Source organism: Aythya marila (genome assembly GCF_965140915.1).
Source record: "Aythya marila genome assembly, chromosome: 26".
Classification (NCBI taxonomy): domain Eukaryota; kingdom Metazoa; phylum Chordata; class Aves; order Anseriformes; family Anatidae; genus Aythya; species Aythya marila.
In genome coordinates, this window is record NC_139067.1 from 351,352 (window position 1) to 375,445 (window position 24,094).

The 24,094-nt window shown below is 48.8% G+C and overlaps 1 protein-coding gene and 1 long non-coding RNA gene across 2 annotated transcripts in view; one reads left to right on the forward strand and one right to left on the reverse strand.

Annotated features, from left to right (window-relative positions):
• Window positions 1-513: 513 nt before the first annotated feature.
• The window catches only part of LOC309887763, a 30,568-nt gene continuing 6,987 nt past the window's right edge, over window positions 514-24,094 (forward strand). The window contains exons 1-3 of the long non-coding RNA XR_014319088.1: window positions 514-613; window positions 1,531-1,619; window positions 6,990-7,113. This is a non-coding gene — a long non-coding RNA (uncharacterized lncRNA). The remainder of the gene's footprint in view (window positions 614-1,530; window positions 1,620-6,989; window positions 7,114-24,094) is intronic.
• Window positions 22,222-23,341, reverse strand: TCIM (transcriptional and immune response regulator). Its single transcript, XM_082779655.1, has one exon. The coding sequence runs from the start codon at window positions 23,292-23,294 to the stop codon at window positions 22,974-22,976; it is 321 nt and encodes a 106-aa protein (XP_082635781.1). The 5' UTR covers window positions 23,295-23,341; the 3' UTR covers window positions 22,222-22,973.

Sequence of the window (24,094 nt, forward strand, 5' to 3'; positions counted from 1 at the left end):
TGGGTCACCCATGCATGTCCTTGTGGTCAGCCCTCCAGCAGGATCTAAAAGAGCTTGTGAGTAAATGCCCTTTCTGGCTCTCCTTTTTGTATAGGAAAAGGAAATGAGCACAGGGCGGCTTGGGGAAGAGGGCACTGAGCTGCAGCATCCTCCTTGGAGTCCAGAAAATGGACATGGTGACTTACACACACACATACAACTCACTCCCCCCAAAGGGAGGTTGGGGAGACCAGGACAGGGTTCCCTACCCCAGGAGCCCCAGCTCTGGGAGCACAGCAGCCCCATAGTAAATCACGTGGAGCTGTGTTTTACCTCTGTTCTCTGACCAGATTGCTAACAGTACAACACTGAAACTCAGCCCAACTGCCTAGTGCTACCTTCCGTCCGTCAGCATTGATCTAACTTATTTGTTTGTATTTTCAGCTGTTAACATGGATGGTTGTTTGCATAACCATGCAAAGCGAACCCTGTTCTTTCATGAAGCTGTGAGACTAAAACATAAATGCCTGTGCTGCCAGCACCACCAGGCACACATAACCAAAGGTTGCTCTGTCGTCAGCCTGGGCACTGCCTGCGGTGTGTGGGGAGCTCCTGGGACTCTGAAGGGCTTGAGGTGGGTGGCACAAGGCCTGTCCTGCAGCACTCTGCATTTTGGGGCCGGGGCAGCACACGGGGTGGGCAGAAAGCTGCCTGCACCATGCTTTGTGCGTGGTTGTCCTCAGCTGCACATGTGAGCTGCAGGTGGGCATGGGGATGAAGCACCAGGATCCTGCTGGGGAGCCTTTGGAAGTGGCTCTTGTTCCTCGCTGAGTCCCCTGGCCTCTTCCTCTGATGCCATTAAATGGCTGGAAATTAGTGCAAATTAATTCTGTCATTGCTAATTATTGATGGGAGCAGTTTGTATGCAGCCGTGTAGCCCAAATGTCCAAATCATGTCTGCTGGAACGTGCAAAGGGGCAGTTAGACATCTTCCACCTGTTCTGCTATTTTGCAGCTTGGTGGGATGTTTCCTATTTTTAACTGCAGCTGCAGTTAAAGGAATGAACTTGTGAAGTCAGACATAAGGTAACCAGCAGAGGAAGTCATTTTTTAGATGCAGATCCCTCTGTCTTTGATTTAGTACATGGTAAAGATTTTCTTCAGCATAATGATACTTCTTAGGGTGCATGATAGAAAACTGCAGTAATGGACAGGCACTTGTTCTCAGCTATCCATCTGATCATTAGCATTTCGTGATCATTAACCTTCACAGAATAAATTGCCTGCTTACAAAAAGATATTTCTTTGTTAGTCATTAGCAGATCTTGCTCTGGATAGGGATATGAAAATTGGTCTACAGAGTTTTGCAAAGATGAACGCAAAATATGGGTGATTCTGAAACTGGAGGATGAAAAGGAAACCTGCCATGGGTCAGGCCAGTGGAAATCAAGGAAACTGTTCTTGATTTGGGCTTGTATTAAGGCTTAGAGACTTAAAGACATTCATGGGTGTTCCCTTGGGCTAGGAAATGAACAATCTTGTCATCTACAGGTGGAAGGAGTGATGTACTCTATGAGCATCCCAATTAGGGATTTGCATCAGCTTCCATGAGGCTGGGAGGAAGTTATTGCTGTTTACAGGTAAGGGTCCAGCCTCTCTCCTTTCTTACCTGCTAGTGTTTTTCCTTTGGCCAGGATTTTACAGGTGCTGCTTGAATGTTTTTGGTCCATACACACAATGCTGCTACTTCTCTTGTCTCACTTCACATCCTCTGAGAGCAGGAACTCAGCCCGGGTGTGTGTCCAGATGTCACCCTTTGCCAGGAGCATGAAGGGGCACGTGAAACACTTCAGTTGTCACAAAATTAGATAGACATTTATTTGGGAATTCCTAGTACACAAAGCACTTTAATAATCATGCTCATCTAAAGGCTACGTCAATAGAAAGAGCACTGCCTGTTCCCTACTGAATGCCAGTTAGTGGGGAATGCAGTTATTAACATTTAGCAGGAGCTCCAGGTCACCTTGATATAATCGAGCTAACACACGTTTTAATGGCTGTTTAATTAGATTTACCATGGGGAAGATGCCATGTAAGAAGGGTGCATTTCTGTTTTCAGCACTTGAGAAGGTGACTGGATTAAATAAAGATGCAGATAGAATACTGCAAGTAGCAGACAAGACGAATTCATCTTCCCTCTTCGGAACAACTTTTCATTCTGGTTTGGATGGAGGTGCCTGTTGTTACCCCTTTGTCAGTGCAGGGCTCCCTGGGGCACTGGGCAGCTGCCCATACAGCCACGGGATGATGCTGTTCTCAGACTGCAGCAAAACCAAAGGCATTCCTCGGTGGGTGATTTACTTTTAGGTGGCCACTTCTTTTAGTACCTTGCTGCAAGGCGCTTAGTAAATCACTCACAGGGAGTGCACTCCTTGTGCTGTTAGCAGGATTGAAACAGGAGGAAGGGAATCTATCTGGTTTCCTGCGGCAATTTCCTAACATTATGGCAAACTGGGTCCTGTATTAGAGAACAAATATCTCATTTCCATCTTCCATCAATTCTGATACCTTCATGAGTCTGTGAGAGACACCGAGGAGCATTCTGTAAAACTGCCAGTTGTTCCTTCCTAGAAAATAAAGCTTGGAAACGTATTGCTATAAAAGATATGACACTTCTCTCAATGGATTTATTAAAAAGACCTCTAGAGTAAAGACTTATAAAATCTGATCAAGTCAGCAGTTCCAGCTGTGTAATTGATATCCATTATTTTCTATTGACTGCTGTGCAGGATTTCATTTTCTGTAGCATCAACAAATTCCTGTTCTGCCTACTACAGAACTACCAGGGGGTTCAGCAGAAAACAAGGCTGATCAGCAAATGCAGAGCATAAATCCCAGGAGAAAGCTAAGGCATTTTTCTCAATTGCTTCCCATAAATGCATACCTTTATACTAATCTACACTATTTCTCAAATTATTGCATTTGCATAGGGTACTTCTACAACTATGCTATGGCTTTGCTGGAAAACGGAGACTGGGTGACAGTGTCTTTACCCGGGTGACACAATTTCTTCTCATCTGCTTCATTTTATGCCAATCTTGCCTCTTTTACCAAAGTAGAATATTGTAGTAACGGTTTCACTGCCACAAAATAGGGAACAGCTGTCCCACAAAATGCAATGTGTCTGTTTGTTGCAATGTGAAGCCTCCGGCGAACAAGCCCTGGGCCCCTGTGGGACAGAGCTGTCCCCATCTCTGTGTGCCACCACTTTTGCTTTCGGTCAAAGCCACTTGCTTGGTTCAGGGCTGCTGTGTAGCTCAGTCCATCTGTCCCAAGCGTTTGTCTGCCACTGGTGTTGCATTGATTTCTGGCAGATGTTGGAGCAGCGGAGAATAACTGAGGGACTGATAGCAACTACCCTAACAGTGTCAAATATTTACAATAACTACCTGCATATTCTGGGTCTAAAAGCATATTTTTCTTTGCTGCCTTACCAAACAGTTATTTGTTGCCGATAATCACTCATCTCATGGGAGAAAGTGAGATAAAAGAGTATTGAAAAGGAAGAAACAGCACTGTCTGTGTGGCCTGGAGCCATGGAAAAAGAGAGCCGGGTGCAGCTGTTGGCACGGCTGGAAGATGAGGCTTTCTGGGGCAAGCACCCGTGGGTCCTGGCTGCCAGGATGCCTGCTTCTCAGGGGAGGCCACTGTGTCTGCACAAGGAGGTTTATTGCAGCTTAAATCAGAAGTCCATACTAAAAACCAGACAGTTATGACAGAGTTTTTTTTTTTTTTTTTTTTTAATTGTAATTTTTAGACTTGTTTCTTATGTACTGCTGTAGGCATTTGCTGCTCAGTGAATTAATGCTGGGTGGCAGTGGCCGTGAGGCTCAGACCCTTTGGATCAGGGAGCACAGGGTTATCTCACTTTTCCAAAATCTCCTCAGCTGGAAGGGTGCTGGGGGTTTGTGCCTGCTGCCTGCCCCAGGCCGCCTGCGTGGCCCTCCCTGCCCAGCCTTCCGGCCAGCTGATGGAGCACTGTGCCCGCTTTCTGCCATCTCTCCTTCCTGAGGTGGCTTTAGGCAAGCCGGTCATTTGTCCCTCTTATTATTTAAAGCTGGTCTACGCTGTTGGCCTCCCGCCCCTTCCTCCTGCAAATCATTTGCTTTTCCAGGTGCTTTGGTATAAACTTACACCACATTATTTCATATTTTGGTCCTTATCTCACTCTGAGAAGGAGAGGGATTACCTCATTCCCACTGCCTCAGAAATAAATCCTTATTATGGATTTGTACCTGGGGAGGAAGAAACTGATTTCCACTCCCAGCCAGTTCTGAACAGATATTTGAAGGTAATTGTTCAGTTCGGGTACATTTCACTTGCCTGAAAACCATAAAAAGTGCCTTTATTAGCTATGTGTTTGAGGTTTGGACTGTTTAGAAGATATTTATGGAGAAGATGTTATTTCAGAAAACCAGAACCTGGACATCAGATTTATGTTTTTATTTCAAGGTGGAGCAAAGGGGAAGGACCCAGCATCCACTAAATGGAGAATATGCAGAATTGCTTGACAGAAGTCCACAACACTGAGACTCTAAGGCACTTGGAGTCACGATCCTGTGCCTTTTTGTTTGTGTTTGTGCTTTATACTCTTCAGCTGCCAGCTTTGGAGGTAGCAAGGACCCTCACCTGCCCATTCAGTATCCAGCTGCTGGTGAAATTTTTATGAAAGGTTTTTAATTATGCATGATGAACGACATCTCAGTTACAGAGCTCATCTCATGGGTGTGGTACAGTTGTTTAGAGCCCGATGCTTTGGGTAAATAGGTTCTCTTCACACTGAGCCCTCTTCCCAACGCCTGAACTCATCAGTAGGAGACAGGAGACTCTCTTTTGTACAGGTTGTGACATGGACAAGTCCAAAGGCATCCAGCTGAGCAGGCGCTCCTCTTCCAAACCTGAGTAACCCTGAGCTATCCCAGGTTCCATCAGAAGGTGTCATGGGGTGGGTGGAGGCATCTCCTGCCCTCCAGGCAGGATCTCATGCTCCCCCCTGCCCATCCCTCTGGGCTCGAAGCTGCCCGTAAGCAGCACCATGCAGCGTGCTCTCAGACAGCCCTGGCTGCATTGAGACCCTGGTTACTAGTCCCTGGGGTGGAGGTACTGCAGACAGCTTCCACTGCGTGAACCTGAGAGAAACTGGGAAAATAAACACCAGATAAAAACGTCGAGTGTGAAAGTGGTAGAGGAGCCTGGACAGCACTGGAAGCCTGCAGCAGCTTTGAGGCAAGGCGCTCGAGCTGCCTAAAAACCCTTTCTGTGTCAGTAGCCGCTGGGGACTGGGGAGCCTGGGATGAGAGGCGTAGCATGTGCTTGCATGGTAATTAACTGCTTTGTCTCACATGGATTGATTTCAGAAGTTCACATCTTGTTCAGTGAGTCTTGTTGAACATTTTCTGTTGCTGCCTGATACTACTTCTCGTATGGGCCTTGAGCAGGAAGGGTAATTAAATAATAGCTGCAGCTGTCAGTGAGCTGTGCGTTTCTGCTGCTCTCACACCGGGTTGGTCTTCAGGCAGGGCGTGTGTCCTGGGGCTGATCACCGCAGGCAAACATCGTGCATGACCAAAATAGGGCAAAGGAGATGGAGCAAAGAGGTTTAGTGGTGTTCCGTGCTGAGTTCTCGCTCTGCCCTCAGAGTGCCCAAACACTGATATGAATGTAAAGAAGCACTCCCATCCCTATGTCTTTGTCAGACTTTACAAAATGCCAGCACAAGAAGCACGTTCTCCCATCTGATCTCATCATTGGCAGGCAGATAAAGGCAGGCTCTTCTCAGACTTAATTTTCAGCGCAGCACATATGGTCCATGGATATGTGCCTGCAGGGATGGAGAAGCCCAGACACCAGCTGAGCTTCAGCCCTGATCCAGGCTCTGGTGAGTCCATGGGCTAACAGCACACAAACAGGAAAGGTAGCAGAGAAAAGTAGTTTTCCACCTCCTGCATGCACAGCAGCATGGGGTGCAGCACCCTGGCCCCAGGCAGCCGGGAGCCATCAGCATGAGGATGTCCACGCATGCTGCAGCGCTGGTACTGTGGATGTGTCCTTGGGCATGTAAAATCCTATGCAATTGCCTCTGGACCTAAATAGTTATGACTTCATGCTGCCCGAAACCTGTATAATTTTGTCACTTTTTAATAGCCCATGCATAAAAAAGCAAGCACAAGAAAACTGTGAAGATGTTTTAAAGGTAAAGTGAATCCCAATCATACTTTTCTTCCCATAAAGCAGTTTTAGATATAAAGAAGATAGATTAAATTACGTTTGACTGACAGATTTAAATTGGGATTCCTTCCCACAGCCTCCACATCCATGCTCTAAATAGGAGACTTGGGATTAGGGCCATTAAATTACTTAGTTTATTGGAAAAATAAAGTATCGGGAACAGATGATGATGAAAAGAGATAAAAACGCAAACTGAAAGAGTGTTAAAAAATGATTAAGCTAAGGTAGCAAATGAAATAGAATAGCACTAAAACTAGATAACACATAAGAAATTCTCTCAAAGTGGCAGTGTTGACGAGTCACTTAGGCTGTTAAAATACAGAGTTGTGCAGTCAAAGACAGATGAGCTTGATATTGTCAAAGCCTGAAATGGTTTTTTAGCCACTAGCAGAGCTGAAGGCCATGCCCTGAAGCAAGGTGCAATCAAAAACGGAGAGAAACAAACTGCTTTGGGATATTATAAGTGTCAAAAGTTGCATGTCTTTTATAATTATACAGTGCAAAGAAACACTTTGTATGGCCAGGCAGCTCCAGGAAAAGCAAAACCCCTTGGCTGGATGGTGATCCTTCAAAAGAGCATGCAGCAAAAACATCCACAGCCACTGCCAGCAGGGCTAGGACAGAGTTGGTGGAAATAAAACGTGGGCCAAGGATGGAGCTGAACCTTTGGCTGCCCTTGTTGCAGGTGGAAGGCAGTAACATTCTCCTTTCCTTCTTTCCAGGTCCACGCACCAGTCCCAGGGAACATGCTCCCAGCCACAGGAGTTTGCAAGATTGCTGTTATCAGCCCTAGCCCAGCCTCCCTGCTTAGCAATGCCAGCATGCTGCCACCAAATCCGAGCAGAGGTATGTTTCTGTCTGCTGACTCTGAATAACTTCTCTTCACCCTCTCTCAGTTTTTGCATCTGTATTGCCTACCTCACTCTTTCCAGTAATTACATACAAGGCCATGGAAAGAGATCAAATTCATCCGTCTCCTTTGAATCCTGGAAGCTGCCTCTTTATGGTACCCTTGAGTCTCTTTAAAGGAAACAAATTAAAATGCTGCAGCCCAGATGATTGCAGGTAAAGCCGTATACCAGAGGACCTTGCAGTTTCCAAATAGCCCTCTATGTGGCCAGTGAAACATTTCCAGGAGATTGATTTCACATCGGGTCTGGGGAAATTCCACAGCTCCAGAGATGATCCATCACCACCTGCCTGGAGAAGAATGATAAATTCTTTGTCTCGTTCTCGAGCATCCATCGTGATTGCAGGAGGAGCAGCACTGCAAACTGTTTCCCCTGCACATGAAAATAAGCCAGACTTAGGTCAAGGGAGCAGCTTTCAGACTTTCCTTTCCCTCCTGTCAAGATTCATTTGAATCAGGCTGCTCCCCCAGCAACTTGTTTCCCATTGTGCAGTTATAGCTGCGATCTTTGGCATAAATTGTTGCCTGCTTGCTTTTCAGCCTTTGCTTTAGATTAGTTACTGTAATGAGTTGTCAATTCTGTAGAATAGCAGCATGTGTCCACTTGAGTGATATTTGTATGTCCTGGCTGACACTTGCAGCTTGGCTTGATGAGCTTCACTGGCCTCAGGAGCAGAATCTCTTTGGGTAACCACAAAACTCGGCTCTGGCCTTGCCCTCCTCCCAGCAGCTGGCTGGCAGCCGCCCGCAGCCCTGGGGACAACTTGGGTAGATGGTGTAAGAAAACATATTCTCTTACATAAAATCACCGCTCTGGGTCCTGTTGCCATTGGCAGCCTAAGGGATATTTTGCGTAGATGCTAAAACACATTGTAAATTAGGAAAACAAAATAGAAACCAAACCAAAACACCATATTGTGCTAAGATCATTTCTCTTGATACCAAAAAAAGCTGCTCAGAATGAACCACTTCATTCATGTTTACCCTTGCTTGGTTTTTATTTGAAGAAACTCTTTTCCTTTCTGCTTTCTCACAAATAATATCTTTGTAGCCTGGCATTGTTGCCCGCAGAGGCCAGTCATCCCAGGCAGACCCCAGCAGGATGCAGCAGCCCGGCACCAGAAGATGCCCTGCGTGGGCCCTGGAGGGGAGGAAGCACCACACTGCCTCGCTCCAAGCTGGGGGCAGGCGAGCCACGTGCCGAATCCATCTTTTCTAATTTTCCAAATTTTTCGCCCCAAGGCACAGAGGGATATTTGGTGTTGTGTGCCTGCTGCTGAGAAGCAGGAGGTGTGGGTCAGAGCTGCTCCCAGGCTGACCACAGAGCCCTTACAAAATGCTGAGATCTCTTCAGAGGTTAACAAGAAGCACTTGCAGATATGTTTCTGCAAGGAGCTCCACAGATAAAGGGCACTGCCTGCTGATGGCTTCTTAATTGGGAGTGGTTGAGGCAAATTATAAAATTAAAAGAAATAGGGTGAGAATACAAATAAAAGCAGTCTCTGAGCTGGAACTGCTTTGCTGTGAATTGAACGCGTCTAAACCTAGTCATGGTTGAGTGGAGCTATTCCGCTCAGCATTGGATTAACTCATCAGTAGAGAGCCCAGAATCTGATTTAATTTGAAAGACTACAAAATTATATTTCTCTGCTGATTTTCCAGGTGGCAGGATTAGATGTGGAGCTTTTAGTTTTCCACTACTTCCTTTTAACTTAATTTGACAGAAATGGCTTTTGGTACAAGACAATATTTGATGGGTGCTGCATCAGGGATAATGAAAATGTCAGACAAATGGCAAGGCGTAATTGGGGAATTTTGCTTTCCTCTATCTGGAAATGCACTAGGTTTGATAAACCACGAAGAACGCATTTCCTGGAAATAAATGCACAGAAATGCACAAATCAAGGAAATGCTCCACTCCTGTGGGACGTCCGATAAGCCACCCAAAGAGCAACTCCTCCTGGGGAGGAGGAAAAAAAAAAAAAGGCAAAGAAGATTTGCAGGGACACCTGGCAGATTTGGCATGTACTGAATTCTGAGAACGGGCAGGGCTTTCTGCAGGCGGACGGGGGGAAGGAAGGGTGGGAGCTGCCCTTCCTCCCGGCTTTGCTGAGTAAGGAGCACCGTTTGGGGCAGCCTGAGCTGGAAATGGGTGCGCTGCAGGGGGGACTGGTGGCAGTGATGGGGCTGGGTGTGAAGGGGAGGACCGGGAGGCTCTTGCCCCTGGAAAGGGAGGAGCTGGGGCAGCAGCAGCTTTGGCTGAGCTCTGTAAAGCTGAGGAAGGGGAGAAGCGAGTGGTGGCCCTGGAGTAGGCTCCTGCTGTTTTGTGTTCCCAAAGGACTCAGGGTTTCTTTGGTCTCTTTGGTTAGTGGCTGGCTGGGTGAAAGCACTGCTCTGAGGGAGCTCCATGTGGGAGCTGTTTTGGCTGGGTGTATGTGTAGGCACTGGGGGCTCCCGGGGCTTTTTCTGTTCTCTAGGGCATAGGAGGATTTGTAACGTGGTCTCCAACCTGCAGGAACCTGGGGAGATCCTTGCCATGGGGTGGACCCGTGCAGTGCCAGATGCTTTAAGAGCCAGGCTGCTTGACTGCTCGTTAGCCTCCTCCCCTTAGTATGCACTCCCCTGACTGCTAAAATGGTGAATTTCTTAAAAGACCCAGGTTAATTGATTGCTGTGCACAGTTCCTACAGCTCTCTTCTTGGTCTTACTGCCAGGTCCAAGCAGAATGGTTTGGTTGGGAAATGGTCTGTAAATTAGCAAGCAACTTGCTTCTGAGAGGAGGGTTTCTAATGATTCCCAAAACTGAGATTTTCTCCCCATAAATGTGACTAGGTCTCAGTGTCCCTGATTAGCTTCTTCTGATGAATTCCATCTGCCTGCTTGGGATCAACAAAGACCCCAAAAAAAACTCTCTGCACCAGGCACGCAGCCTACCATTTTCATGCTGTGCTTTGTTCATTAAAAGAAATAACAAAACAGGAAGCTCTTCCTTGTTCCAGTCAATTTCTTGGGCTTATTTACCATGAAATGTCACCTTCTCAAATGAAAGGGTGGAATTTATCACAATTAAGGGAGGCTTTGACATGTCCCTTTAAGTGAATCGAGGGTGCTTTTAATCCTGAATCCATGCAGGCTTTTGTTGATGCAACACAATTCCCCTGCAATTTACAATACTCATAAAACATGCACGTTCCTGGAGAGCTGTTGCATAATCTGCATTGCTTCCAGCAGCGCTGGCTGCGGAGCCAGCTAGTCCTTAGCCTGTGGGAGTTAAAGAGGCATGTTTACAACATGTAAATGTACACACTGACGTAGAGCTGGGCGCAGCTGGCTGCTGGGTATCAATGCAGCACAAACGCTTAGAGGGCACGCGATTACCCAGGGCCCTGAATCGAGCTCCACACAGCACTCAGCCAGCCACGGGACGAATGCTGAGCATGTTGGCCCCCCGGCAGGGAGCAGGGTGCAGATCAGCGTGCCTGGCTGCTGCTCTGTGCCTGCGCCTCCTCAGTGCTCCTGGAGCAACCAGGGGCTGGGAAAGGCTCGGGTGTCGCTTCAGTAACTGGGGCTCCAGTTGGATCGGGGGGCTCTGGGGACCAGCAGTGCCCTGCCCGTGGCTGAACCCTGACCGGGGCCGGGACCGGCACTGCCAGGCGTTGGGAAATCGTTCCCCTGCCTGCTCTTGCCAAGGGTTGTGTTAGGTCAGGTGTTTGGCTTCCTGGCTTTTGTGCTGTTTTGGTAGATGCTTCTCAGAGCAGGAAAAGCAAAGCTAGCGTGGAAACAAACAGAAAGGTCCTTGCTCCTGGGTGAATATAAACTCCCTGCTAGCGTTAAAGGTAACAAATACGAGCTGAGATAGCAGCCATGCAAGCTGTTCCCTCTGCTTGAATCCCATTTTTGACATGTCTGCTGAGTGGCTGGGAGCAACTCCCTTGAATTACTAGTACTGTGCAGGTGCACAGGGACTGCAAAAAACAGGACTTACTGTTCAGGTTCTTACTGAGCAAACTCACCTCTCTGCTTAATCCTTCTTGGTGCAAATAAAAAAAAAATAAAAAAATCATAAATCAGATGAATATTTAATGCAGTAAGCTTTTTGTGTATTTGGCTTTCCTTTGCTGAATCGCATTCTATGCTTAGATACAACCAACAGCAGGGACAACATTTGGGCTGTACCAGAATCTTTATAGTAGCTGCGTGTCTGTTTTCTGTCCAAGAGATGAGCTGCAGATTTGGTCAAAGCATCCTCAACCAAGACACCCCCCAGCAGCCTCCATTCCCTGGCAGTGCCACACAGACCTGGGGTGAGGCTGGCGGGGGGCAGTGGGATGTGCTCAGGGGAGCGGGGCTCCCAGGCTGCGCCTGCCTCACCGTGTGTTTGCTTTTTTATTTGCACAGATATAATACTTACTGTAGGGAGAATTCGAGGGGTTGTCAGGAAGGTGTCTGTGTCTCCTGACACATGAACTCCTGAGCTGGGTGTTATTTGGCTGTGGTGTGAGGCACAGCCGAGGTGAGTCCCTGAAGCTCAGGCACGTTCTTCGGCCCCGGGCTCGTGTGGTGCTGGGGGTGCCACAGGCAGCTCCGCGATCCAGGCTCCCCAGGCACTGGGGGCTGGCCGGGGACTCGTAACTAGCCCTGGGCTGGCCCTGCCCTTCCCCTCTGCAAGCTCCTCTTTAGTGGTGTCACAAGCCCCATATCAGTACCCGAGGTGTGGCAGAAGTCCTTGTCAGTGCCTCTTGCCAGCTTCTTTGCGAGCCGGTTGGCGTGGAAGTGCGTTATTTCAGAGCGTGCTGTTAGCTGTGTGGGTTGCTCCCGCTGGCTCTGTGATGCTTTTCCTGTGGCGTGCCCGTGTCTCTTGAGCGATTTGAGTTACTTCAGCAAAAGGTTATTGCATGAAACACCACACAAAAATGTGTTGCACTTGCTGTTGCCATAGCACAGCTAGGAAACCCGGAACACTCTGCGGAAGTGGGTGAGTCACTGGGGTGAAGCATTTGTCCCAGATCCCCTTACCCTGGAAACCCTGTGGCATGCACGACCTTTACAAAGCCAGGAGTGCTTGCAGGGAGTTCCCAGGACCAGTAAGTGTGGCCTGGGTGACCCGTGTCCGCCTTGCTCAGCTCTCATCTGGCATAAAGTGATCTGGAAACCTTGAGGGCTACTCGGAGACCCTGTTTTTTGAATAATTTACAGTAACTGTTCATGGATAATGGTGGACTTGCTGCCGAGCCAGGCAGAGTCTGAGCCTTGCAAGGTGATGGGCTCAGCAGCAGCAGGTTTTAATGGACTGAAACTGCTTGGACTAATCTCTGAAGGCAAACTGTTACTCCAGCACTGAGTACAGATATCTCAGAGCTTTCTTCCTGAGGGCATTGCTGCATTTTTCAAACACAAACTGTGACTGCAGTGGTGCCTTTACTAGGCAGGCATGCTGGAGCAGAGGAATTTTCCTCACTTCTCAATCCTGCCTGCCTCTTTCTCCCTAGAAAAGAAGCTGGAGGCAGCCACAGGAGAGTGCTGAGTGGGAATACAGCTTTACCTCCAGGCTTTCCTTTATATAACCCATGTATATCCCTTCACCCTGCTCAGTGGGTGAGTTGCATATGTACTTGGATTGCAGGCACTCACTAAGAACCTGTAGATCCCCACTTGCTGAGTAAGCAGCACAGCTGGGCACGGCGTGCTGGGGCTGGTGCTGAGGTCTCGCCCTGGTGCTTGGCATCCTCTGCTCCAGGAGGGCTCGTGGGCTGCGTCTCTGTATGAGGCTGAGTCACACATCGCTGCGAGGGCTGTGGTCTGCATGAAGTGCAGCCTGGAAAACCCTTGTCACAGGACTGGGAAGAAAGGTTTGTTTCTCCTCAAGCCTCACTCTCACTATGGTGGCACCAACCGAAACAGCACGGTCCCTGGTACCTGAGGTGGGCAGCAGCGAAGCGGCGCGCATCCCCTGGCGCATCCTTGGTGCAGCTCCCACACTGGGCACAGCGCATGATCTGCAGCAGCATCACGCTGCAGAGCCAAAATGTCGTTGTGACTGCTGAGGTTAAACTCCATCGGCTTGGAGGCTCCTTCGGGCACTGCTGAAGTGCTGCAGCTCCAGGTGCCAGGCTGAAGTCCCAGCAGCGCCAGAACTGTAGGCTCGAGTTACTCAGTTATGCTATAACATTCAGTTTTTAAGCTGTTTTTATTATAACTCGATCAGCCCTGCAGCCACAGGAGGGCGGCACCACTGCAAGCTGTAAAAATGCTTTTTCCAGCTTGCCCAAACTGCTGGTTTTGTTAGAAAACAAAACTGCTTAAAGGGAAGAAAGGGGGAGCCCTTAAATGCCTGTCCAGAGTACTCAGTATGCATATACTGGTTGCTTTACTCAGACCACACTTATAAAAAGTACTGCTCAAACCAGCTGATTACTTTTTTTGGCCACAGTCTTCAGCTTCTGCTGCAGCATTTGGGTTATGCCTGAAGTTACACAGTGCTGTCAGGAGTCACCAAGCCCAGTAGCATTGTCACAAAGGCTCGGGAGAAGAGGGAATTAATTGGTTCTTAGACCTGAAAATGCTCGGCTCCCATTGTGCTAAACGACGTGGCCAGAGCTGCCCCTTTGTCTCGTGCCAGCAGGCAGTGCGGGGCAGAGCAGAGCCTTTGGGCACTGCCTGGCAGAGGGGCTGCTGCAGGGCTCAGCAGGTCACACTGAGGTGCTGGGGGGGCACAAGGCTGTAGAAGTGATCATCCTGTGACCCACCTGTGTTGGCACATAGAGGATGCAATGCTGTGCTGCTGACCTGTTATTAGGAATTTGGTCTGTGGTTGGGTAAGGGACAGCAGCACATCAGGATCTAATGCTGGGTTTAGCACTGATCCCATTCCTGAAACGCAAACTGCAGACTCTGAGGAGAGGGTCGAGCTGTAGGTGTTTCCCCCCCAAACTTTCAGCAGTGCTGGGGACTGCTGGCAGAACAGAGGAGCCTTTTGGACAGCCCCAAAAGCTCATGCAGCCAGGAAGCGATGGTGTTCACGGACTGCTATCAGTGTGCAAATGGGTCGCATGCGTTAGCACCACAGCTTATAAACAGCAGAGCTCAGGAGGCTGATCTCTTGTTAAAATATTAAAACTTCCCTGCAAGAGCTCTAGAAACCAGAACTGTGAGCCCAGTGCAGAGGTTTATTGCGTTATTCCAAGGTGACTACGTTTTACTAGCAGAGCAGTCCCTAGCTGCAAACCGGGAGAGGTTTATATCATTTCCTCTCTCTAGCAGGCTGCATGGGCTGCATTAAAAGTACAACTTCCAGGAATGGGATTTTGCCTGTGTAAGGGTTAGTCCAGGCTAGGACAGATTTGGTGGTGTTTTAAACAGCTAAAGATATTTCGGTTTGCTTAGTCAAAGCTCAGTCAGCAGTGGGGCAAGGGTGTTATCCTCAAAGAAGGCTTGTTTGGTGGCTTAGACGAGACTTTCCAGATAAAGATCCCTGGGATGGCTTAGTCATGGGGCTGTGGTCAGGAGGGGAACCAGCCCACGCCAGGACAGTGGTGGCACAGCCAGCAAGGACACGGCGCTGCTGCGGCTGGGGACGGGCTCAGATCTCCTCTGGGCTGCTGAGCGACTCCTCAAGGTGAAACAAAGAGTGGGTGCAACGCTAAAAGGGAGGCGGCGTTTGGGAGTGGTTAAGTTGCAATCCTTGTAGACTTAGACAAATCCTGAAAACACAAGTACAAACTTGGAATTCCCTCAGAAATGAACCGGGTGTTATTTTGCTAGCTTTCCTCTGGCATTGATGTCCGTGGTCTCTTATCTGTAGTTAGTGGGAAGAGATCATGTTGCAAATGTAATTCCCGAAGGATGATGGTTAAGTAATCAGTTTAAAGGCCTGTTTGAACTGTTTCTGAAGGACTCCAATCTGCAGATTGCACAATAGTTGCTGAGAATAGTGACGCAATAGATTAACATTTTGATACTTCTGCATGCTATTTTAGGACAAGTGGTCCTCTCGGTTCTCTAATTGTTTTAAATTTGTAGTAACCAAAACCTATTATGCGTAGCTCAAAGCAGAAGAGAGGTTAAAAACAGCCTGCAGAGAAGGTATTCAACATAATTTAACGCAGGGAAGCTATTAAAATACATTTGAACACTTTTTCAAGTTCAAGTACTTTAGGATAGTAAAGCTGCTTTCCCTATTCAGAATGAAAGGTTCTCGAAAGTAGCAGCAGAGCTGCATGACGGTCTGTGACAGCAGACCCCAGATTACCCCTGGGTTTTGTGACAAACCCGGGTGTTCTGTGAGGTCTCTCTGGGTCACCCTACGGTGAGGCTGGTGCGTGGCCCCTGCACGGTGCCTTGAGGCACAGAGGAACACAGTCCCTCCAGGAGAGGAGGAGTTGGTTCCTGGCCCCCGTGCCTTGCAGGGGGTCAGCAGAGAGGTGGCAGAAGCAAAGCTTTGGGGCCCCCACCGCCCGCTGCCATGCGCTGCCACACGGAGCCACTCCACACTGCCAGAGGATTAATGGGCTCTTCATTTAGCTCAATTACTGGGCATTCACCTGAGAAGCTGTAAAGAATAGAACACTAACTCTTACAATCAAATATTAAATTACACCTAATTTATTTACTTACGGCAGACCGCAAGCACTGCAATTGAGTGTGCAGAGGTTTGTAACACGCACATCTGGGGGATGATGGGTTCCTGCACAGTGGGGCAGGAGGGTGCTGACAGTGCGGCTGATCAGTGCCCAGCAGCTAACGAAGCCTGCTGTGATTCTGCATGAGCTCTGGGGATACATGTCCCAGGGCAGCGAGGTGTGTGCCTGCACTGGGCAAGGGAGGCTTTGTGGCCCCCCTGGAGCAGGAGAACCCCTCTGCTCTCAGAACCAGAGCGCAGCCTGTGTATTCCTGCATCAGCAGTGCAGCTGCCGTGCGCCTGGTAGGCAGCATGTTTTGGAGTTTCACTCTGTTGCATGCTTGCTCTTCTTTATCATATACTTGATTTTTCCAGGGCATGTGTTCTGGATAAACATAGGATTAATATGAATTTCTGTGAGAAAAAAGCATGGTAAATATATCACATATTTTAATAAGTTTAGCATTATCTGTTAGGAAAAAAAATACGCATCAGTCCATGCAGGTAGATGCAAACAGGCTGTCAAAATGCCCTTATCTGAGTATTAATTGCTTAGATGCATCTGGTATCGTGCTGGGCACCTTTCCTCCTAGGGAACAAACTCGGGGTAACGCTGCGTTTGTGCAGTGGGAGCGGCCGGGGATGGTGGCGGTGGGCAGGAACCAGCAGCAAAGCAGGGAGGGGGCAGCGCAGGGTGTGGAGGCAGGGGGGGGGAATGTCCTAGAAGAAGTAGGGAGGGTTTATCTGCAATGCAGGTGGTGTGCATGCAGTTTCCCTGAACTCGAGAGAGGCTGTGTGGGTTTGCAGAGCTCTGGACATGGCTCTGCCGCTTCCTGCTGCAGTTAGGAGGGATCTGAGGAGGCTGGGACAGCGCTGTGCTGTCTGCAGTGGAGTTTGCTTTGGACAGTGTACGTGGGTTAAGCAATCCTTCCTGCTGGGCCACAAGACTGCAGGATGCACGCTGAAATTCAGCATTATGCAGGTCCTGATGCTGAGGCTTCGTCCCCTTTGCGGAGGCCTCGTGATCTGTGCACGGCAGCACAGGGAAGAGGCAGCGTCCGTGGGCTGGTCTGGGGGAGCTGCTCCCCATGTCCCTGGGCTCAGGGCTGCTTTGCCCTGGTCACACCTCACGGCAAGCACAGCTTCCCCAGGTGTATATTAGCAATGGGCTTTTGGGTTCTGCTGCAAGCAGATGCGAGACCTTGATTTCATCAGGTTACTTTATCCAACGTTTTGTATTTCTTTTATTTTTTTAAAAGTGTGCATGAAAGACACTGAAATTCTACAGCAAGCAGAAAGTTGTCTTGATATTTTTGTCTCTAAGGAGTGCATGCGGTTGTTGGGGGGAGTTGGCTGGGGGTAACGTAGGTCTTTTTTTTTTTTTTTTTTTTCTCTGATCTGCAGATAATTAGTTTCACAAGGTAGATAATGCTGTATTTGCTTTTGCTTTAAAAAGCTATTTTATTTCTTGGCTAGTTAGCTAGGGAAAACCTGGTTCTTGGCTTTGATAAATCTCTCCAAAGTCATAATGCATTTTTGCATACTTTTTATTGCAGCTAGAATGCACAATATTTAGGGAAGAGGTTTATTGTTAGAACTGGGATAAAAACAGTGTATGTTTGGCAGCATTTTCAGCAGAATATATTCAAGGTTTTTACCTCTGTACAAAAATCCTTCAACTCGCTTGGCCTTTTTCCATGGACTTCACTCGGGTCAAGATTTTGACATGTCTTTGAATGCTGGGTTTGTACTTGAACTCTTGCAGCCCTCCGCAGTCATTCTGCAAATGGGCTCAAAAATGACACTCAGGCGAGGGTGGGTTGATGTAAATCGGAGCCTCCCAAAAATTCTGGCAGAGGGGCTGATTGCTCACTAGCACATTTGTGAAATGACAAATTGCGTCTTTCTTGTACTTTACAGTTCAGAGAGAGAGAGAACTGCATCTAGATTTGAACCTTTTTTTAACCATTCAGACTGGCAGGTGAATTTTGCATAGAATCTCAGTTGGAGAATTTGTCCAAGCATAATATGACTTTTTTTTTTTTCCTTTGGATTATACGAGTCAGTTCAAGTTCATATATTCTGTATGTAGTCCCTTGTATGTGTGGCAATGTCAAAGTAGCAGCATTGCATCCCTCTGCCCTGTGTGGTTTTGGCATGGGAGCTCTGCGAGCTGGTCATGTCAATGTGACTCAGCGCAGCACCAGTCTGTATTTGGTGACTCGGAGCTGGGTGGAAGCGGGGCTTTCCATGAGTGTGGTGAAAGCCCAAAGGATTACTTGGTTAAGGAGTCCGGACTTGCAGCAGATGCAGGATGTGCCCTGCAGGCTGTGCCATGGGTGCCAACCGGGCATACAGCTCAATGGACATGAGGTGGTTTTCATGACTGTGTCAGGAAAATTCCCCTATATTAAGACTCTGGTCCTAGTTTAACTTTTACATTTTAGCAAAGATATATGGCAACCATGTAATTTCCTGTTGGCTACAGTTATTTGGAGGCTTTTCTTATAAACAGCCTTGTACATCACTCCAAAAGGGCCCTGTTGCATCACTTTGCTGCTTGTGAGGCGTTTGTGCTTTGAAATCCCCAGCCAGCCCTTTTCTGTGAAAGGCATACTAACCTACCCATAAACTTCACCACATTACGGCTCTTCACTCACACTTAGAATGCTTTATAGCAGAGGTTTTTCTTGTGCAGCCATAGATGAAATGTGCTTCGTCTGTGCCTTTTTTCTGAGCACGTGTCCACCCCGGTGCTGTCAGCCCTGGCACTGAGCTGGCTTTGCTGGGTTGGGCTGCAGAGGAGGCAAGGGCGTTGGCATCGCCTGTCCGGAGATGCTTTGTGCTTGCTTTGTGCTTAGCTTCTCTCCCATGGGTGCCGATTCCCCTGGGTGCACCCAGGCTGCTGAATCACCTGCTTGCAAAGGAGAGTGTGTACTTGTGAGTGACACAGACATGAAGTTTAGCTGAACAGTCAATTTTTAACTTGCCCTGTTGCTCAATGGTCCGGAAGGGAAACTTGCCCGGGAGGTGTTGCTGTTGTCTGGAGCACCCTGTCCCTCCGCACAGACCATGTGAGGTCTGGCCCAGCTCGGTTTGGACTCTGCTCATGCAGTGTGTTTGGTTTCACCGGGTACCAGCAATTTCACAGAACCCGGTGTTTGGACACTGGGCAACGTCTCCTCTTCCTTCTGAACACAGTGAACAGGTTGAGGTGGATTTTGACTCGTTCCAACCCTGTCTCCCCATCACCAGGACAGTTGCAAGAGCAGTCCTGGAGGGCACTGGGGAGGTGGGGACTGGTGTCTAATGGGGTCATGGATTAGGCACTGCCTGCTGCAGCTGAGCTCCCCTTCGCTCTGGGCTGGTTTCCAGCACCCTACAAGCTGCTCGCTGCCTGTCCCCAGCCTGACCACCCAGAGATGTTGCTAGAAGGCTTCTGCTCGTTTTCCTCCCTGCTTTTTGTGGCTTCTCCCCTAGTGCTGATGTCTGGAGCTGGACTGGGTGGCTCGAGCTGAGGGTGGGTGCCCAGCTGCCCCTTGCCCCTGCTCCTGCCTGTGGTGCAGCACTAGAAAAGCCCGATAAAATTAGATATTCGGACGCATGTTCCTCAGGATGCTGGGGCAGAGGGACACCCAGTACAGCCAGTTTGACTCAGAGAGAAGAATTAATGGAAACGCCCGGCTCCTGGAGGGAGGAAATACCTTGAACAGGCCTTTTCCTCTTTTTGTTACGTGGGGCAGGCTGACAATGGGCTCTATGTCTGGCAGGAGCATTTCTGAGCTGTCTCAATAATGCAGCGCACACGCTCAGACAGACACAGAGTCTGCGGCACCGAGCGCTCAGGAAGGGCCCGGCACAATGAGGCCGACCCACCCTCATGCACCTACCCTGCGGGGATCATGCTGGGCTCGCAGAGCAAAGCAAGCCTCTGCTTGGGCACAGGCTTCCACCACCATCAGCACGGCCTCAAGAGCACCCGGGCTGCTGAGAGCACAGGGCTGGGGCGCTTTGTGCAGCCCTGGCCAAGAGCGGTGGGGAAAGCAGCAGTGAACGTGGGTGGCCAGCATGCAGCACTGGGCTGTTTGTACTCACTGACAAATGTTTCATAACAATGAATTGCAATTTATACCCAGCTCACTGCACGATGCACTGCTGTTCACAAAGTACAAGCCTGCCAAAGCAGAATGCAGGCTGAGGCCAAGGAAAACTGCCTTTTTCAACTGTAAAATCAAATAAACATGTAGCTCTTTGGTAAGTGACCTTCGCTTATCAGAAAAGCTTTATAAGGTGAACTTTATTTATTACTTGTGTTGATAATTTAAATGTAAGGAGGCAAGAGGAACTATAAACCCCATAAGTCACAAGGCCTTATCAATTGCATTATGCAAATGTTTGGAGCAGGAATGTCTGGGCAATAGTAGCATGTGCCAGCAGCAAATGCTTTAATTTACATTGTTTTGTCTGCTGCAGTCATGACTTCCTTCAGATTCTCCTTCACAAGAAAAGAGAATTTCAGCTGATGATGCATCACGGTGCCCCTGGCACAGTGCTGCTGGGCCAGGTGTGGGTGTCAGGCATGGGGGAGGCTGGTGCAGGAGCCCCTTGGGTGCCAGGCGCAGGGGCTGCCTCTGCCCAGGGGATGTGAGCAGGGCTGTCACCAGCTCTGCAAACTTCTCTGGACAGGTTCTAGATGTGTGGTTGAGTTGTTCAGCATGTGGTGATAAATGTGGGGGCCATGGGTCCTGGTGGTGGACAGTAACATCAGGAAGTCCAGACAAAGCTTCAACGCACCCCGCTGCCCCGCAGAGGTTGCTTTGCATTTCCCGCAGTGCCGGCACCCTGCTGTGTGAAGGGTTTGTCCTGCTGCTGGTCCCCTCTACCCAAACGCCTGGGATGTTGAAGCAGTTCAGTCCTGCCCTCTGCACTCTCAGCTCTTTCAGTGTGGGGGTGCATGGTTTGGGTACTGAGGCTGAGTGATGGGTGAGACCCCGATAGCCCTGCCGCTGCGCCTGGCCCAGCAGCTGTGTTACGGAAAGTTTGTGTCCAGGATTGGGACAGGAGGCAAGCATGGGCTGAGCAGAGAAATAGAAAGCAGTGGCATGGTAGAAAGATGATTTGGTACCCACTGCGGGTTTTTTAGTCTCCTCTTGCAGCAGGGTTGTTTGTCCCCTCCATCGCAGTGCACGCCATAACCCAAAGGCAGCCGGACGCTGGTGGCTGTGTCACCCCACAGGGTTGCTGTTTGGAGTGTTCACTGGACGAGGAATGGCTTTGATGGGAAAACCTCCTGGGGTGGGAGGAAAGAAAGTGCATCACAAAGCCTGGGGGTGGCTGGAGTGAGGTCAGCGGGCCCGGTTTGGCCTTTTTTGGAAACAGCCGATGTGAAATGCCCGTCAGAAAGGTCTGGATCCACCACGAAGCAGGACGGGTCCCAGCGCTCTCCGCTCTTCCTGGGGACAAGCATGGTTGCATGTTTCCTCCACTGCTCCACGGTTCTTGGTGGACACGGTTGCTTGGGACAGTGCTGCTGGGGCCCTGCTGCAGCCCTCCCAGCCCCAGACCTCCAGCGCACACCCCAGGCTGCAGCTGTTCCTGTGCGGGGCCAGGGCTATGGGGGGCTGGGGGTGCTTCACTTCCAGACGTGGAGCTCCTGGGGACCTGCTGGATCTGCTGCATCACACTGTGAATGATTACAGTTATCCACTCGCTTAAGTAATTTAAAGGATTATTTCTAGTCTCCCTGATTTATAGGTAATTCAGAGTTTTAAGTGTAGGCAAAAAACAAAACTGAAGCTGGCCTATCAGTCTTCCAAACTCTTAACTTTGTTGTTTTGAACAGAGTCATGGGAACATTTTTTTCCAAAGTAGGAGGTTATTACAGGACACTTATTAATAACTAGTCTTGGCTATTTTTAAGTATTTTCAACATACTCTATCATGATAGTACAGCAGAAAGGCTAAGTTTAATTCTGCTGCCCCGGTGCTCATAACTCACTTCTGTTTGTTTTGGCTCATTGGGACCCAAGTCCTAACACTGCTTTGCAGGAATAGCGAGAGCCTGAGGACTGTACCACTTGCTGTTGTTTGGAGCTGCTCATTTTCTAAGAAAAATGAGCATAAGGCATTCTCCTCATAGAGGACAAACTAACAGCTGAGTTTGATTTACAATTAAATTTCATCAGATTTTTCTGGGAATGCCAGAGTCAGCATAGCACAGCTGTGGGTAAAACTCTGGTACTGCTGAACTGGATGGCAGAACTTCAGGGAAAACAAGCGTTGCAGGCTAAGAACAGAGCCTGCACAATGGCATTCTTGGTAATTAAGAAGTATAAGCAGTCTGCTCTTAAAACGGGATCTGTGTGAAATGACCAAAAGAGGATAAACCCACTCCTCCAGGAGAATTGAGCATTTCAGACAAGAGAAATTATATTTACGGTATAATTTATTAAATTTCAGATTGCCATATGCAATAAATTATAGTCAATATAATGATAGCATTGTTATAAAATATTACCATGAAATACTTGTCTAATATCTAATGTAATTTATACAAATAAGAACGGTAATTATGATATTTAGAAATTCAGTGTTAATGGGAAGTGAGCAAAATATTAAGGAACTTCACAGTAAATTCAGGGAAATATGTCATTATTATTGCTTTTGTGCAACAATTTATAATGCACGCATACTGCATGAGAAAGACAAGGTACAGTCGCGTAGTGTCTCTAGAGCAAATGCATTCCCTGAAGGCTGAACTTATTGCACCCATACGGTGCACTTCAAAGCATTTTAACAAATGCAGAATGATAAATGATCAGTAGCTGATCAACCTCTAGACTCTCCATTCTAGCAGACAACAGCGAGGCTTAGAAAGGTTTCAAACTTTAGGTAACAAGTTCAGGAAGGCAAAGCAAACACACGAAGTCAGTAAATGCTCAGTCCGTGAGCAGCACCCGCCGTGCGGTGCTGCGGGCTGGCTGGGGCGCGCTGGCCCCCTCTGGGCACCGGCCCCAGGCTGCGGCGCTGCCGCGGGCAGTCCCGGTCCCATCGGCCGTCTCCCAGCACCGTGCATCCTGCCGGGAGCTCGCAGGGCAGCACAGCGTGCCGCCTGCGGCAGGAGGTGGTGAGCAGTCTCATCCCGAAACGTTCTCCTCCATTGCCGTTCCCTTCGCCAGCTCAGTGGACTTTGATGGAGTATTTCCGAAATTTCAGGAACTGGAGGAGCTTGTCTTTTCGCCTCTGCTTTAGAGCCATTAGTGCTCTCGTTTTCTCCTCCACGTCCTGGTCAGTGGCGAGGATGATCTTGGCTCTCTCCTCTGCCTTCTTGTCTCCGGAGTGTTTGAAGAGTTTCTGGAGCGACTCTTCGTCGATGCTCTCAAAGATATTGGCCACGGCTTTCTTGCGCAGGGCTGTGTCGAAGCGGTAGCCGTGGACTGAGGGGCTCACTCTCAGGGAGGTGGACATGGCTGAGGTTGTGTTGCTTCTCCTTGCTTTCATCTACGTCGGATGCTCGGGGGTTTGCCTTCTGGGGCTGATCAGAGGGATCTGTGTGGTAGCTGTGCTGAAGGCTGCTATTTAAAGGCAGGCTGAGAAAAAGCCGGAGAGCTCAAGTTACAGTGATGAGGTCACGCTGATGTCAACACTGAATAGTCATAGGCAAGTTAACATTTAAGTTGCCAACTTTCCTCTATTGTGCAGCCGAGTGTAAAAAAATTGCTGTGATTCTGCTGTGAGTTTTTCTTTGACCTGGTGCAGAAGGGGATTCGCACAACTTCCAGCACTGCTGTGTGTCTTTGAGCTTGTACAGTTCAAGCTGCACTCGTGGCCTTTCATTGTGCTCAGAAAAGCTCTGCACTTAGAAAACCTTGTCTGCTGCAACAGGCTCTTGCACCTAATAAAAAGTTAATATTGGGAACTATTGCAATACTAACAAGTGGTTAGCTGTGAGACTGTGCCTGCAGATGTCTACTTGTCTGTATCCCAGAAAGACAGAAGGACAAGGCAGCAAAACCTGCTCAGGTCTACGTATAGGATGCTTTCTGCTGCTTTCTAGATGGAACAGGTCACATTTAGTGCTCACAAAGCTGTATTTTCAAAGCAGTAAGCCATTCAGCAAAGGCAGCTAATCCATAAATTCTTCTGCAGTGACTTTCCTGGGATGTTACAACCTGGAGCTGCCCAGTTTGCATGTAGCGGGGCAGCAGGTGGCATCTCTCTGCCCCACGGTGCACATTGTGCTGCAGCACCAGCAGCAAGAGGATTGTTGTTGTGCTCCTGCCTCCAGCTCATCACTGAAA

Bases quoted from the DNA above. Each gene is read 5' to 3' on its own strand.
- TCIM (XM_082779655.1), bottom strand. From the start codon at position 23,294: ATGAAAGCAAGGAGAAGCAACACAACCTCAGCCATGTCCACCTCCCTG.